Source organism: Mercenaria mercenaria, chromosome 19 (genome assembly GCF_021730395.1).
Source record: "Mercenaria mercenaria strain notata chromosome 19, MADL_Memer_1, whole genome shotgun sequence".
NCBI classification, from domain to species: domain Eukaryota; kingdom Metazoa; phylum Mollusca; class Bivalvia; order Venerida; family Veneridae; genus Mercenaria; species Mercenaria mercenaria.
Window position 1 is genome coordinate 33,498,517 of NC_069379.1, and position 17,254 is coordinate 33,515,770.

Below are 17,254 nucleotides of genomic sequence, written 5' to 3' on the forward strand. Positions count from 1 at the left end.
CAAGTTTGTTGTACTTCAAAACCATTAAACTTTCTGTATGTTTTCAATCTAGCTTGAAGTCTTCACCTTTTCAAGTTTAGTAGACATACTGATTTTTCCGGGGATTTTCAAAGGAATTTAAATCATCAACACTTTTTTGACCTGAATTGCTTTTAAAAGCACGTTACCTTCTAGAGCTTCCAAACTGTGTCTATCACAATAAATATTGGTGTGGCTTTCCTTTTAAAGAATTTTCCTAAAGATTTTATGTTGTATTTGAAAGTATATATTTACATTGAGTTCTACTTATTCTAGAATTTAAAAACAAGCTTTTCGGATACCAGTTATGCTAATCACAGCCGTTCAGATCGTAAAGATAGTGCATCTGTTTCGAGTTTGATCTTGAACACATGAAGTTTGTTGGAGACATTGGCATCAGTATTTCCGCAGCTCACGTACAACATATTCCTTGCATTTGAAACTGCCAGAGCTGTTGGTTCTTTTATACCATCTGCCGTGGTCAAAACCTTCTGAACTTTTGACAGGTCATCAGACAACTGGTAAACCGTACTACCAGATTTTGAACAGGCATACACAGAGCCACCTGTGCTTACAGCGACACCCATAAACATATGCCGCCCGAATGTGCCCTGGACATTCCCCAATTTTGAAAGACGAAAAATACACATCTTGGAAAAGTCAGTCACATACATCTGATTGTGGTCTGGACTCAAACCTATACATTTTGGTTCATTGACTAATGCTGTTCCTGATTCATTGGACTGAAATTTGTACAGAACTTCTCCCTTCAGGCTTAATATTTCAATTTTCGCCCGACGTTTCCCGTCATATACTACTATTAACTTTCCGTCGTCATACTTAATACCCCGGCAGTTTCCGACTGTCGTAATTTGTTCTGTTTTCTTTAAACCATTAGCTGTTGATAACAGCTGTATCTTTTCTTCCTCTCTAAGTGTCACGACAAGCTGGTCGGGTGGGATGACCGTAACATCGCGCGGACACGAGGATAACGTGATTTCAGAAATTATTTTGTCGTAGCTAACATCTACTATTTTCACATTTTTGTTTGCTTTGTCAGCAACAGCCAGCTGTTCAGTCGATAAGAATGCAAGGCCTGTAGCATAACACGTTTTCTTGTCGATTTCTGACTTGATATTTATTTGACAAAGCTCGCTACTTTCCAAATATTCTGTAGCACTGTAGGGTCCTAATTCATTGTCCAGCTCTACTAAAGTCCCAAACATGTTTTCTCTTGTAAGGATGTTATCCAATTCAGTTGTTGGAATGTATATCATTTCCTTGATACAATTTCTTGTCGAAATTTCGTATATTCTTTCATGGTAATCTAAAATACGTTTCGCTGCACGTTTTCCTTCAACGAAGAGTGAGTTGTATTTCTTCTCCCTTTTCAGCTTGCTTATCAAAATGTCAGTTTCTAGTGTGTCCGTCTGAAGGTCATCCAATCCCGAGTTCAATTCAATCATTTTATTCTCATTTGTTTTTTTGTAAGCCATTGCATCAACTTCCAGCTCATGTTCAAATTTTTTAAGACAATCTATTATTTTCTTTTTCATTTCCTTTACTGCACTCATAGCAGATCTATAAGCATTTTCAACTTGTAACGTATTTTCTTTTATTTTGTTCATTGCTTCCGAAATTCTTGCTTTGAGTTCATCCAAACAAGTCTCCAAATTTAAGTACTCTTCGCTTTCAGAAAATTGTGCGGATGATTCTTGAATATAGTTCATTTCACATTCTCTATGCGACATCATGCAAACCATGCATCCTAATACCTCGTGTGCGCGGCAGTAAAATTTGATTTCTTCATTTTCGTGTTTGGAGCAAGGCGGCAAAGAGTCATTTGCAGTGAACGAAGAACATCTCTCGACAACATGGATGCTTGAGCGTTTTTCTTTTCTGTGACGTTCAGAGCATTCGTCGCATAAGTGTACCTTACACATTTGACAGTATCCGAACGCCAAAACTCGTCGTCCATTACTATGGCAAATTTGACAGAACTGTCCAGTAGCATTTATCACACTAGCTTTTCGTCCCGAAACTGACATGCCTCTTACAGTAAATGCGTTAGTCAAATTTTGAGCCAGTTATATTTTGAGTGAAATTATCTATCGATAAAACAGTTAAAATATCTCACAAGGTATGTCGAACAGATAACAGGTATTACAAACCACTGATTCAATATTTTTAAAGCTGCATGCATCTAGATTATTGTAAAATTTCTAAAAACAAAAACAAATGGAGACGTTTATACATTTTTTCGAACTTAATATATATATTTGTATGAGATGTATACTTCAAATATTCTAGTATTCTAAATGAAGATATATCCTACAGGAAGATATTTCATGAGTGGCAATGACATAGGGTACATGGGGTAAGTCGTAGAATATCCTCTTGTAGATATTTGAAATAGACTGGTTGAGGTGTCCATTAAAAAGACGACTGAAAGTTTGTTAGCAACATTACCATAAAATTCATGTAGAGAGATATTCAGATTTGATAGAGATTTAAAAAAGGTAGCTATTCTTCGTAACCTCATATAATATGAATTATAAATATTAAATGACAAAAAAAAAACTTTTGAAGACCGCATATGTTCACATACTTAAATAAAGTTACATTCGAAATCTACGAAAGTATAAATGTATATTTCTCTAATGGATCTACATAAAATTACAATATGTATTATGTTGCATCAATAATTCTTCAAATTTATGTAAATAGTAATTTTCATTGGTCTAAACACAGTCACATGATTAGCGATAAATTGACATATTGACTAGAAGGCGGAGCCGAAACTCTATAGCAGTAAAGTCATAACGTTATGGTGCCATAAAATGTGATGTCATACACAATTTAAGACCATAACTAAAAATATATCAACAGCTGCAATTGTTTGCAACCCTATCCACAGGTAGGATACAAAAATATTAAATGCTGCTTTAAGTATCTATCAATATGAGGATATATCGACTTCATTTAAAGGCAATAATTGTATAATATTAAACTTAAGTCCGCGTCAACATAGTCCATTTATTTAAAAAAATCTTTGAGATAATTTCAGTTTACCAAAGTTCTGTGAAAGAGTCACTTTAAACCCACTGACAATAAAAGACATCAAAAGTATTAAGATATTTACTTTAAGTTAAAATGTTGATTTAGGCAAGTTTTGTTTAAGTTACATACATGTCAGTCGTCGTGCGTAACTACTTTAGGACAACTTCAACGTTGTTTGGTATGTTTCGTCTTGATATCTTTATCGCATTCTTTATACATTTACCATACCTATATGCGTTATATGATAGAAAAGACAACACAAATTTATTATATCTTTTCTTATTACTTCAATAATTACATAACAAGAAAAAGATATAAATAAAGAATGTTATTTCCATTCCTTTTTCGATAGGATTAGAATGTATTAACAGAAAAAATGATAAATGTTCCAAACATACGTTAGAGTGAGTTTATCCGTCTGTTTATTCTTCATGATGTCTTGGTATGTTTCATCAATACAACCTTTTTATACTGATATATTTGTGCTTGACATCGCTACAACAGTAATACGTAACAACAGGTACATGTTGTAACAACAGGTACACATTGTTAAAATAGGTACACGTTGTTACAACCGGTACACCTTGTTAAAACAGGTACACGTTATTACAAGTCACATTGATACAACAGATGCACGTTGTTACGTTTAAGTACACATTGTTAAAACAGGTTCACCTTGTTACAACATATACAAATTGTAACAATAAGCCATTTGTTACAATATATACACTTTGTTATAGCAGTGATATGTTTATACAACATATGCACGTTGTATTAACAAGTCATTTGTTACCACAGATATACATGGTTACAACAGCTACGACTTGTTACAATAGGTACATACTGTTTATAGGTAAGTATTTTAGTTTTTGCGAAAACTGTATGCCAGAAACAAATTGTAATTGCTGACTATTGAGATAAAATAGCAATCTATTCGTATAGTACTCATAGTATTGGTATATCATAGTATTTAATAGTATGTGTTATTCTATATATGTTTTCTCATCAAATCAGCGATCCGCATTTGTACTACGTGACGTTTAATATACTTCCGTATTTACTAAACGATTAAAGCCGTTATCCGCATGAATATCAACATCAGTAAACGCTTGACACGTGTTTTTATATATGTTTATTAAGAGATGGAATCAATAGCCAGTCAGTGTATATAAAAGACCTGTGCTAATTAACATAATAATAGAGGAAAGGTAAGGCGCACAAACATGTGATATATCTACAAGTGTATCACGGCCTAAATCTGACTAGCATTTAAGGTTCAACAGTACTAAACAGGTAATCAAGCAGTACTTCTGGGCGAGTCGGGTAACGGTGGAAAGAAAAATATCTTCATTTTTTCCCCTAGTTAAGTGACATTTTTATGTTTAATCAAACCAGTTCCTGTTTTATTTCATTGTGGACCTATACTTGACATTTTTGTAGCATTTTCAAGGAGAGTGTGTGTGTGTTCGGCTTTAATGTCTTTTTCAACAGTTTTTCAGTCATATAAACGACGGTATCTACTTGTAGCACAATGCCCAACTTTATAGTGCTGCCTCACTGGAATATCAAGACGTAGACACGTGGCATGATACCCCACCCAGTCACATTATACTGACACCGGGCTGAACAGCCCTAGCACTATCCTCTTAATACTGAGCGCCAAGCGAGGAAGCTACTAGTACCATTTTTTACGTCTTTGGTATGACGCGGTCGGGGATCGAACCCACGACCTCCCGCACTCGAAGCGGACGCTCCACCACTAAGGAGAATTTTTGCATTTATAGAAATGCAAAAACAAACAACTTATTACTCATGTGTTCATACCCACATTTAAGCTGTCAGTTTGGAAGATATTCCATAGTGTTGACCTATCAGACCAACAATCTCTCTTAAAAGATACATGACCCCTACTTTTCTTGGTGTTTTGCTGGTTTATAGGTCATTTAAGAACATAAAGCTAGTGATTCTTCTTTAAAATAGGCCTGTAGGATATCCGAAAAACTATTGAATAATTTATGTGTACGATATTAAGTACATCTTATTTTCCATGAAAGTGTCTAACACAGTTGATAGTTTTTCCACTACGGAAGTATTTCCAACAAAGATGTAATTAGCTCCACCACTTTGATTTTGCAATTAAGAAAGTGCTTTTGAGATTTAGAATGGTATATAAAAAGATGAAAGCAAGCCTAGTTGAAAGTTATCAAACAAAGTAAATATACACAAGTTCAAAGACGAACAAATTAATTTGCAGATATTTTTCATATGGAGACCTCAGCGGCCGATTTTTAGTTTGATCGCCGATTTCGACTCATTTCCAATCTTTGGGTTCGAAATCTCGCTTGGGGTGTAGAAACATCCAATTGGGTTATTCAAGGTCTGTGGTTCTACTCAGATACCGTTCAGATCTGAAATAATGCCTAGAGGGGTAATTCGATTCTTCCTTGAAGAGTCGCCATATAACATATAATCGTGTTGGTGTGATGGATTGAAACATCTAAATACAATAATTATTGTGGGTTTGATATGCTATGACCCTATTGTCGCAATATGTTCTAAAGTCGTTTGTCAGAGACAGACTTTAAGTAAAACAATGGTGTTACGCTATGCTATAAACTCTTTACATATAAAGATCAAACACTATAGAGTTTATCTCATTATCTATTCTGCGTAATATGTCTTCAAAATATACAAAACATGTGGGCCTTCAACAATGATATCATTGTATTACAGTAACCAAGTTCACGTTATGAAATTAGAGTTGTTTTAAAGCAGCCATATTAAGAGTTTTCCATTCTGTAGATCTTACTTTTGTGTACAGTTTAGCAGATAAAAATGTAGAACAATGTGTGTCCAGCGACGGTTGGTATCAAATGAAAAGCGACATAACAATAGGAAGAATGTCTTCCTTTGATAACTACAATATGATTTCCCGTAAGTTGATAAGATCGTCTCATTTTATGTGCTTATAGGCTCTGACATTAATACCTGAACCAGAAGCCAAATATGTTTGTCTTTCACAAACCCATTTTTCTGATCAGTTAAATATGACGTCTCCTTTATATATTGTTTTATTGTGTTATTCCTTGCTGTAAGTTGCCCGCGAATTTTGCAAAATATATTTTCTGTTTTTAATTTTCCATGTATAAGGATAAACCTTGCTTCTATATTCGCTGCCATTGGTTGACGTCTTCGGTTTTCAATTTCCACTGCGGTGTAATAAATAGATCCATATGCACTACCTTTTCTACTTCGGCAGTCAGCAGTAATCGATAATTTCACGTCCCAAACAACGATTTCACGACAACTTCTACAATCGTTATTTGGGTCCAGTTTTATCAATATTTCAGCTTCTTTCCATTTCAGTTCAGGGTCTAGTCGCAGTTCTTCTACCTCTTTCAAATCCTTCGCTATATATTCGTTTAGCGTTTTCAAATCTGATGTCATAGAAGTTTCATGTTCTTCAAGATTTGTTATCCGTTTCTGAAGTTCAGACTTTGTGCTTTTTAGCTCATTAGCTAATGTTTCAAGATCAGCAATTTTAAGTTGTAGAATTTCATTCATGACTTCATGCGGCAAAGGATATTGTCTTAAAGACGCGTCAGTTTCTGTATTTGGTTTTCTAGATGCGAGACGGACACATTTTTTACGAACATCTTTCAGATCATATAAACATGCGTCTTTCAAAGTTTGATATAACAGGTCTGTAGGTGTTTCGTAACTTACACTTTCAGTTATTGCCTTTCCACATGCCGCCTTAAGCTGAAGAACTTGATATTCTTCGATTAACGGCAAAATCCTCTTTGCGATTTCACACGTTATTTGTGTTAGTGTATTTGGGTAGATGCATTGCAGAAATAATTTCACATCTTCTAACTTTTGTGTTGGCATTTCAAGCTCACCATTTTTACTTTCTTTGAAATCTGACTGTAACATTCTATCGAAAACGGGTGAAGCAAGTGACAAGATATTTCTTGCAACGTGTAATCTTGTTCCTTCGACAATAATCACAAAATCGGTTTTCCATGACTGTTCTTCAAAGTCGAAAATGTATTCCTCATTTTGTAACTCGTGCTGTTTATTGTCATTATTTTCTAGTTCCCCAGTCTGCATTGTGTCTTCCATTTTACCACAAATTACTGATTCTATCACTAGCCTTAAAATAAATTCATATCAACATTTATAAATAAACTGCTTGATAACATTTGATATAAATTCCTTGCACTTGAGACAGCTACGAAAACACATTTTGATTTATGTAAATGAATAGCATTTAATGCATTATACCGCCATACAAATTTCAAGATATATATTTACCTTGTGTAAATTATAAGCCTTTATTGTTTACAATAAAACTCTATAAGAAGGTTAAAATGAATGCAATATACAATATTGATCATGCGGAAAGCTGCACTAACTTTGTTAGTTGTAAAATTAAATCATACTTTGACGGTCAATAACCACTACTATATTTTCAATATAGCAGGTTATGTTTACAGTCGCTTTGGTAACAAGGGACGTTACTCTTGAACTATCACGTCGTCTGATATATTGCCGAATGTAACTGACCTTATGTCACTGTCGAGCGTTATAGTTAAAGTTTGTACCGTCTCTATTCAGTGGTTGTTTAAGTTTCCAAATAAAAATCATCATTTCACACTGCTATCTGCTGATAACACTGTCTGTAAACAATTTAAAAAATGGGAAAGTTTTAAATTTCGGGATCTTTTTTCCTGAACAAAATTATATATATCAATATCTAAATACATACTGCAAATTAACAACAATCCTAATCTATTTCATGATTGCTTTGTCATGCTCCTTTTGTTTACTGAGAATAAAATGTACAATAGCAATTTAAAACGTACGAATTCCTTTGTACTGATTGCTGAAAATTCGTACCTCAAAGTCATAGTCTGGCTATCAAGTGCCTATTGTTTTTTACACTTAAACAGTAGTTAACAGATACTGTATTGGTTTGCAATAAAACCCAAATCAACCAATCAACTGGCAGTTTCTAAAGCAAGACACATGTTGAATGGGGGTTATGATACAGATGATGAAGTCTCCAAAAAGCTTCGTGTGTTAATTATCAATATTGTACATAGCGATGCTGTCTCTTGTTGTTTTTTAATCTGTAGGATAGACCCAGTGAGAGCTCACGTGATATAAATCAATTCTAACACGATCCGATTCATTTTCCTATTAAACAAAGAAAGCAGAAAACAGTGAATTATTATACAACAAATCACTGTTCTGACGTCACAATTATTACGTCATGGCGTCAAACGGCATAGCGGCGCGCTGGAAAAGAAACCGATTGAAAACGGGCAAATTTTTAATGAATGTCGTCAAGGATGCATTTAAAAATCTTTAGTAACGTCTTAGAATCGAAATAATATATCTCATTTAGTGATTTGCTCTTGCATAAATCATTGTTTGACGTTCAGATGCGTATTATTATTAATATAATTCCTTCGCATCTGAACTCCAAACAATGATTTATTCATTATTTCTTAAATAAGCAATACAAGAAATATTTTTTTTTTTTTTTTTAATTCATGGTAAAGTCTCAAACACGCTCATTCTTTCTATGTAGATACAAATACATGTACACGTACAGTTGCATTAAATTATTAATATTTCACCGCAATATTTCGAAACATAGTAGAGAAAGCAGATATTACACAGGTCGCTAACACAACAAAAATGAAGATAATGCTAGCTCGATTCGATTAAGATTGTTAATGGACGGTAGTGAAAATGCATGCTAACGTCAAGGGACTCTAACCTCGGGTTAAGCAATACTCATTATTTGCACATGTTACAAGTATCAAAACCAATTTAGATACATCCGCAGATGTGTTCATTTGGCAGTGTATATTGAAACTGAATGATGCACAGAGTGCAATTCCTTTAAAAGCGGCATATGGTCTCTCCTGTTAAAATGATTGTGTTTGGCCAAATGAGAAAACAATGGCCCAAACCTGACAAACTGGAATTTATATATACACTTTGTATGTTTATACTACATATGCACGTTGTATCAACAAGTCATTTGTTACAACAGATACACATGGTTACAACAGCCACGACCTGTTACAATAGGTATATAGTGTTTATAGGTAAGTATTTTTGTTTTTTTGCGAAAACTGCATGTCAGTAATAAATTGTAAATGCTGACTATTAAGATAAAATAGTAATTTGTTCGTATCGTACACATGGAATTGGTATATTATAGTGTTTAATAGTTTGTGTTATTCTATATCTACTTTCTCTTCAAATCAGCGATTCGAATTTGTACCAGGTGACCTTCAATATACTTCCGTATTTCCGCTAAACGATTAAAGCCATTAACCTATTAAGGAATCCGCATGAATATCAACATCAGTAAACGCTTGGCACGATGATTTTTATATATGTTTATTAAAAGATGGAATCAATAGCCTGTTGGCATACACCAAATGCCTGTACTTATTTGCATAATAATAGTGGACAGGTAAAGAGCAGAAACAGGTGATATATTCACAAGTGTTCTACGGCCTATATCTGACCAGTATTAAGGTCCAATAATACTTAATAGGTAGTCAGGTAGGCTAGTCGAATAATGGCGGAAAGTAAAGATCCTCAATTTTCCCAGTAAATGTGATTTTCATCCGACTATGAATAAAAATTTGTATTTTGTATACCCACGTTTTAGCTGTCAAATTGGAAGATAGTCCATAGTGTTGACCTGACATACAAAAATATATCGTAAAAGATACAGGACCCCTACATTTCTTGATTTTAATGGTTTATACATCACTTAAGAACTTAAGGCTAGTGATTCCTCTTTAAAATGGGCCTGTAGAATATAAGAAAAACATAACATTGAAAAATGTGTATGTATGATATTAAGTACATCTTAGTTCCTTCTATTTTTCATGAAAGTTTTTAACACAGTTGATAGTTTTTCCACTACAGAAGTATAGTTAGCTCCACCACTTTGATTATTTTTTCAATTGAGAATGTACTTTTGCAACTAAGAATGATATATCAAAAGATAAAAGTAAGCCCAGTTAAAAGTTTTCAAACAAAGTAAAAATACACAAATTCGAAGACGAAACAATTAATTCGGAGATATTTTCAGCGACATGTTGTTAGCTTGATCGCCGATTTCGACTCATTTGCACCGTCCAATCTGTGGGTTCGAAATCTCGCTTAGGATGTAGAATTTTTTTTTATATTAGGAAGATTGGTTATTCAAGGTCTGTGGTTCTACTCAGGTACTGTTCAGATCTGAAATAATGCCTTGAGGGGTAATTCGATTCTTCCTTAAAGAAAAGCTGGAAAAGTCTCCATATAACATATAATCGTGCTGGTGTGGCGGATAAAAACATCTAAATACAATAATTATTGTGTGTTTGATATGCTATGACCCTATTCTCGCAATATGTTCTCAAGTTGTTTGTTAGAGACAGACTTTAAGTAAAACGATGGTGTTATGCTAAGTCAGCAAAAAACAACAAGTTGATGTGAGTAGAAAAAATTGTCCTTCCCTAAAGTTGTGTACTCTAAATAGCAAATATTTTGTCACGTGACGTCATTGCACGCGCTCGGTTATGCTGAGGCCCGGCAATGGTTAATTCAAAACTAAATATTATAATACAAAAAGAACATGCGCTAACTAGCATAAAACGCGTTAAAACCAAGTAAATGAATATAATGTCTCTCAACGTCATTGAATTTCCATGTCTACGTTGTTGTTGTTTTTTTCACCTTGACGTCATTTCCTTTTGAATTGTCCGTTTTGGACCGTAATACGTTTATGCTTTGCCACGGAACGCGCGAGAGATTCTCTTTACTCTCCTGTTGAGACACCCCCGAAAAGGGACCAAATCAGCAGTTTTATGCTAGAATGTGTGATAAATAGTGACGTACAAATTAAACTACGTCATGTTGGTGTGAGAAGGATGACAGGTGCTTTATAAATCTATGTTGACAAATATTTCCCACGAGGTATGCTACTGAAAATTGATTGCAGTCCGTTGAAAAAAGAACAATTTTGGCTGTAGCATCAATTTATTTCCAAGAAAATGTTGAAAATACAACTAACATTATGTTTAAAAAGTGGCCAAATATTAACAACCTCTAGAAGGTAAGATGTGGAGACTAAACCTGTCTGTTATTTTAAGCGCGGTTGTATTGTTTACCATACTGTAAACGACCGTTAGTTATAAAAATCAGTGTTGCTTGTATCAAAGCTCATATGGTAGAAATTTTGTACAAATCAATTGTAAAACGAAAGAAATATTTATGAAAAACCGCAAAATGTGTTCAAATTTACGACTCGAACCAGTACATAATGTTCTGATCTTTAGATGAAAGACTCGGGCACATGTTCAGTTTGGAAAATGCCGTTCTTTTCCAGAATAAGTGCGTTTCTATTGGCCCTATAGTGAGGTTGGATTTCTGGAAAAAGTAAAAAATATCTCCCCTGATTTGCGTTGGCGTGGTGGTTGCTATTGAAATTACTGCATGCCCGCAAGATTCTGATGCCATAACTTTTGACAACATCTCCATGGGTACAAGCCTTCCCTACATGACATGTATATTCAGGATGCTCTCTCCAATTCACAGTGCATATCCATATCGACGGACTCTTTGCGAAATCTGCTATATCGGCGGTTCTCTGTGCGTAAATGCAGAGAGTTTGCCTGTGCATAAAAAAAAAAAAAAAAAAAAAAAAAAAAAAAAAAAAAAAAACTGGTATGCAGAGAGATCGCCGGTGTCCCGTTAAAACCGAAAGTAAGGGGTTTTGAAAAATTCTATTTACATTTTGGCCTATTTGTCTTTATTATTTGGAAGAATATTGATAAATAAATACAAATAGTGCGCTTGATATGTATGATATCAAAGCAAAAACTGGTTAAAGGCTGTGGAAAAAGCCGGGCTTGTGTTCCATGTCAGTACAACATCAACAAATTCCATCGATTTGCGAGCAAAATCGCTGATAATTAAAAAGTAAACACTACAAAACATAGAAAAGACATTCTAATGTTCTGTGCTCTACTTATTTTTGAGCAGCATACCTATGATCATGGATGGCTGCTCGATTTTTTGCCTCCCACTGTTTGTAGCAAAGAATAGTCGGCACCGACAATCTTTTAATATGTTGAACAATCGGTTTCCGGATGATAACTCGAGAACGCTTAAACTCAGGATCATGAAATTTGATAGGAAAGTTGGTCATAACCAGCAAATGTATTATTATTGATTTTGAGGTCAGTAGGTCAAAGGTCAAGGTCACAGTGACCAGGAATAATTAAACAGTTTCTTGATAATTTTAAAACGCTTGGTCCTAGAATCACGAAACTTAAAAAGAAAGGTCGATCATGACTAGCAGATGACTTTTATTGATTTTGAGATCAGTAGATCAAAGGGCAAGGTCACATTGACGAAGAACAGGTCTACAGTTTCCAGATGATGACTCAAGAATGCTTGTGCATAGGATTATGAAAGTCGATAAACAGGTTGGTCATGACCAGCAGATTATCTCTATCGAGTTTTAGGTCACTTTGTCAATGGGTAAAGTCACATTGACCCGGAACATTTAAACAGTTTCTTGACAATAACTTGGAAATGCTTGGACCTAGAATCATGAAACCTAATAGAAAGGTTGATCTTGACCAGCAGATGACCACTACTGATACTGAGGTCAGTAGGTCACAGGTCAAGGTCAGACTGACGAAGAACAGGTATACCGTTTCCAGATGATATCTCATGGATGGATGTTTTGGCATGGGATTTTAAAAATTGATAAGGAGATTTGGCGCGACCAGCATATAATCTCTGTCGATGTTGAGATCAGTAGGACAAGATCACAGGGATCCAGAACAGTCAAACAGTTTCTGGACGATGACTTGAGAACCCTTAGGCCTAGAATCACGAAACTTTATCGGGTGGTTGACCATGGCCAATAGATTACTCCTATTTATTTTGAGACCAGTAGGTCAAAGGTCCAGTTCAAAGCGATCCGGAACAGTTGAAGCATTTTCGAATGATAACTTGAGAGCGCTTATGATTAGAATCACGAAATTAACGAAACTTGATACGGTGGTTGATCATAACCAGCAGATGATCCCTGTGGATTTTGAGATAAATAGATCAAAAGTAAAACATTGGCCCAGAACAGTTAAAATATTTTGTCAAATAACAAGAGAATACTTTGGTCTAAAATCAGATTTGATCTAGAGGACATTTATGTCTGGTAAATGACCCTTTATTTTGATTTGATGTCAGTACGTCAAACGTTAAGTGCATAATGACACAATAGGTTCTGTTCTTTGTGCAGTTACTGAATGCATGAGGAGGGCATTGCGTGTTCTACGAGCTTTTTTCAATATTTAATCTGTCTGTCTGTCCGTCTTTATACACTGTCTTTGACTGTCAATGTCCGACACATATCAGATTCTTGTCTTCAGCGCCGTTATTTCAGTTTTCTTTCCTTCAAAAATATCTAACAATTTGTTCTCAGGGTCAAAAACAAGTTTAAACCTTCAGATCAAGGCCAGATGTCAAAATTAAAAATAACCTTTTAGTATCCGCAACGCAAAGTATAAAATGTTTTGTTATAAATGAACATGTCAAAACCTTGTCTTCATACATGCATTTATTGAGCTTAATATGAAAACGAATGTCATTGGGAATCCACAAAACGAGTCGTCAGGTGATAAGAGGTGGGGGATAGACCCTTGTATTTATTCACATTTCCATGTTCCTTATATTGACACTTACCGGTGACAGTGACACAGTGGTTAAGGCGTCCTCCTCGGGATCAGGAGGTCAAAGGGGATGTTTGACATGGGACTCGTTCCGAAAAGGCCGGTTCGTGAGCCACGAGCAAGTTAGATGAACGGTTACCGACTTCTATCCACCCGGCCCTTCGCAAAGTGCTAGGAGTTGGGAGGCAGTTGGTACGCACAATAAATGTGTCTCATGAAGCAAATTGGCTAGCAATTTTAAAAGGGGTGACACGAGAATAAGCAAGACCTTTACTCTTATCTTTTATATAAAAAAAGACATGATTAAAACATCAGTGCCGTAACAAGCCCTGAAAAAACACGGAAGTAGAATTCTTTCGGAAAAAAGAGTTGTAACATAGTTACAGATTTTATTATAATGTGTGTATGAATTATTGTTTTGTAATTGATTTTATTTACTTTTAATGTCCATTCAATGTACATGTATAACATATATATTGCATTTCAATTTTGTCTTAAAGTTAAACATGTAACCAATTTGCCGGGTCACGAATTTTGTTTGCAAAGTTGTGAACAACAGATGTTATATGGGTGCTACATCACGTCCCTTATTAACAGTATCCTTGTATTTTTCAAGCTTTATCACATGCGTTTAAATTCATAATTCGTAACTTTAGTAATATGTTAATTCAGACGTGGTATATATGATGTCTATCTAATCAATATTCTAGCTAGTGCGTGATGTGTAATATCTGCCATGCCACCAAAGTAGATAAAAATTACAGCTTCAATGCCAATCAAGATGATTTACTGTAAGTCTTTTGGACGAGATCTAATTGTGCGACCTTAAGATATAGCCTATGTGCTATGAAAATTTGTGTTCTAAGATTCGTTATCATTTTTCTGTTTTGATTTTTATGAGAAGACATGAAGTAAGAATATAAGTTGTGAATTTGTTGTTAACAACTATATAATTACGGGTGTGACTACGCTATAGTGTTTCATATATGGGCTTAGGTACAAAGTACGATTTTACAAGTCATCAGTTAATTTCAACATTTTTTTTCTTCAACCATGGACAGCACGTGGAGTTGTAGCATATGTTAATGCAGGGTTACAGGGGCCATCCCGAGATTTTGCTTGAAATTCTGCGAGACAAAATGGTGTATTTTTTGTTATTTCAGATAAAAAATTCTCGACAAAACATTTTAGAAATGTGAACACAACTCGTCGGCAATATTGGAGCCAAGCTGAGGTTTTGAAAAGTTTTGACACTACACAATACAACTGTGTTAGTTTCAAGAGATTTCAGACAAAAATCTGAGCAAAATGTCATACTTCTTGTTTACATAATTGGAGTACATGTAGAGGGTGTGTGCAGGGTCAAAGCTGTGTATTTTAAACAACCTTCAAAAAATATGAGGAAATAAGGTTAAAAAGTTTGCACTAGTCGCCTGCATAATTGGTATACAAGAAAAGATAGGATTTCAAGGGTCCTCCCCATGAGTATTTTGATATTATAAAAGACAAAATGGTGCATTTTAAGACATCTCTGATAAAGAATTTGAGAGAATCAGATTAAAATGTACACATTTCCCGGCTGCATAACTGGAGTAGAAATAGAGATAGGGTGCAGGGTCCTCCCCGCGAAATTTTAAATTTATAAAGATGAATGGGATATTTACACCATCTCTGACAAAAAAACTTAGCAAATCAGGTTAAGTGTACGCATACGACTACTCGTCTGTGTAATTTGAGTAAAAGTAGAAGTGACGCTCGGGACCCTCTTAGAGAAATGTTGAAAATTCATGAGGCAAAACTATGCGTTTAAAAGTCATTTCAGAAAAATGAATTTGAGCAACTCAGGTTGACAGGTTTACCATACTAGACTTGTAAGTCAGAGAACAGGTAGTGGGCTCAGAAGTTCTTAAGTTCAACAAGAAAATGGTACGTTTTTAAAGCCAGATTATGAAATTGTTAGTAAAACGTTGTGTGATTTACGCTTATATGAAAAATGATTGGAGGGAAATGTGTGAGTATGTTTAAGAGTTACCGTTGACTCTACAACCGCACAAGAACCAAAACTCAATGTCTCTTTCGTAAGCCAGTGTAAATAAAAGACAAGTCGAGATATCATTTCCATCAATATGTATATATAACTCGGGCATTTGTTGATGTGACACATCAAAATGAGTTTTCAGTACACAGAAATCCTAAAATGGACAAAGATTATTTACATCTACGAAGAGGATTTGAATAAACCATTTACAAAAATACCTGAGTATATAGACAAACCAGGTAAGATATTTTTTATCAAATGTATCTGTTTTGTTTAGAGCGAAAACAGAAAACAGAACTTCTATAAATATATCAAATGTAAAAAAAGAAAAAACAAACGTTGCTTAAAAGACACCGAGGAATCTGCCTGCCTCAACGTAATTACGGCACTGAACATGCGAAAAACATTGCGGCGAAATTGTCAACTGATGTCAACTGATGTATACTTTTTTATATAAAACTTGTCATTTTCTTTTCAGCCCGTTAAAAAACAATTTCATTTCGCCGATGATAACATCTGAAACTTGTCTTCAATTATTCTGCGATATACGTGATAATTTCAGTATGTGGTCAGATGTAAATGATTTCATTGAATTTTCCATGGTGGCTTTTAGAGTGTTCCGTGATATTGCATTGGCGTGCGCGTGATTTAGGCAACACGTTTCTTTGTGTCATCCTGGCACACACCTCAAACATCATAACAAAATTTTGAAAGTGTGTGTGTTGTTTTGGTATGCGCACAACTTGACAAAACAAACTGATAAAGATACACAGAACTTGACATAAAGATACATTTAATTTCGTATTTAACATAGAGCTCGAGTCGTTACTCGACTTTCATACATTTGATGGATTCTAAAACTGTCATGGAGAAAGTGTTTCTTTTTTGTGCAGTGAAGAGAAAACGTCCGGTAAGAGGTCTCCAAGGAAAGACAACTTTGTGTGTATCGTAGCTATAAACCAGATTGTCTTTTCGCAAAGAACTAAGCTAAGTTAACCAGACAAGCCAGTATCTAAAAGGGGTTTCTCTCGCTCTCCTTTTATTATTATTATTATTATTATTATTAACATTATTATATACCATATTTATATAGCACTATTTTCATATAAATACGTTCAAGCGTGCTTTACATCAACAACATCTATATAATGTTCAATACAAATGTTAATTGAACTATTATAAAAAACAATTTAAAATTACATTACGATAATAAGATACCTAGTATTTTAAATTTGATGTAAGCAGATCTAAACATAAAACAAAATACAATATCGTAAAATTATAATCTATTATAACCCCTTCTAGGGACTTTAGCGGCTTTATCTCACTCTGTCCCGCTGGTCAGATTGCTTTGTGTCTGTTCTAGCAGAGCACA

General features: G+C 34.7%; 2 protein-coding genes across 2 annotated transcripts; both read right to left on the reverse strand.

The window, feature by feature from the left end:
- Positions 1-332: 332 nt before the first annotated feature.
- On the reverse strand, positions 333-1,769 carry LOC123542005 (uncharacterized). The gene has a single exon (XM_045327633.1). The coding sequence runs from the start codon at positions 1,767-1,769 to the stop codon at positions 333-335; it is 1,437 nt and encodes a 478-aa protein (XP_045183568.1).
- A 3,954-nt stretch (positions 1,770-5,723) lies between these two features.
- Positions 5,724-7,525, reverse strand: LOC123542268 (uncharacterized). The gene is made up of 2 exons (XM_045328004.2): positions 7,396-7,525; positions 5,724-7,234 (listed from the first exon to the last, which is right to left on the reverse strand). The coding sequence occupies exon 2, from the start codon at positions 7,201-7,203 to the stop codon at positions 6,037-6,039; it is 1,167 nt and encodes a 388-aa protein (XP_045183939.1). The 5' UTR covers positions 7,204-7,234; positions 7,396-7,525; the 3' UTR covers positions 5,724-6,036.
- Positions 7,526-17,254: the final 9,729 nt, after the last annotated feature.

What these genes read in the sequence shown, in the direction of transcription:
- LOC123542005 (XM_045327633.1), bottom strand. Translation starts at nt 1,769, where the DNA reads ATGTCGCATAGAGAATGTGAAATGAACTATATTCAAGAATCATCCGCA.
- LOC123542268 (XM_045328004.2), bottom strand. Translation starts at nt 7,203, where the DNA reads ATGGAAGACACAATGCAGACTGGGGAACTAGAAAATAATGACAATAAA.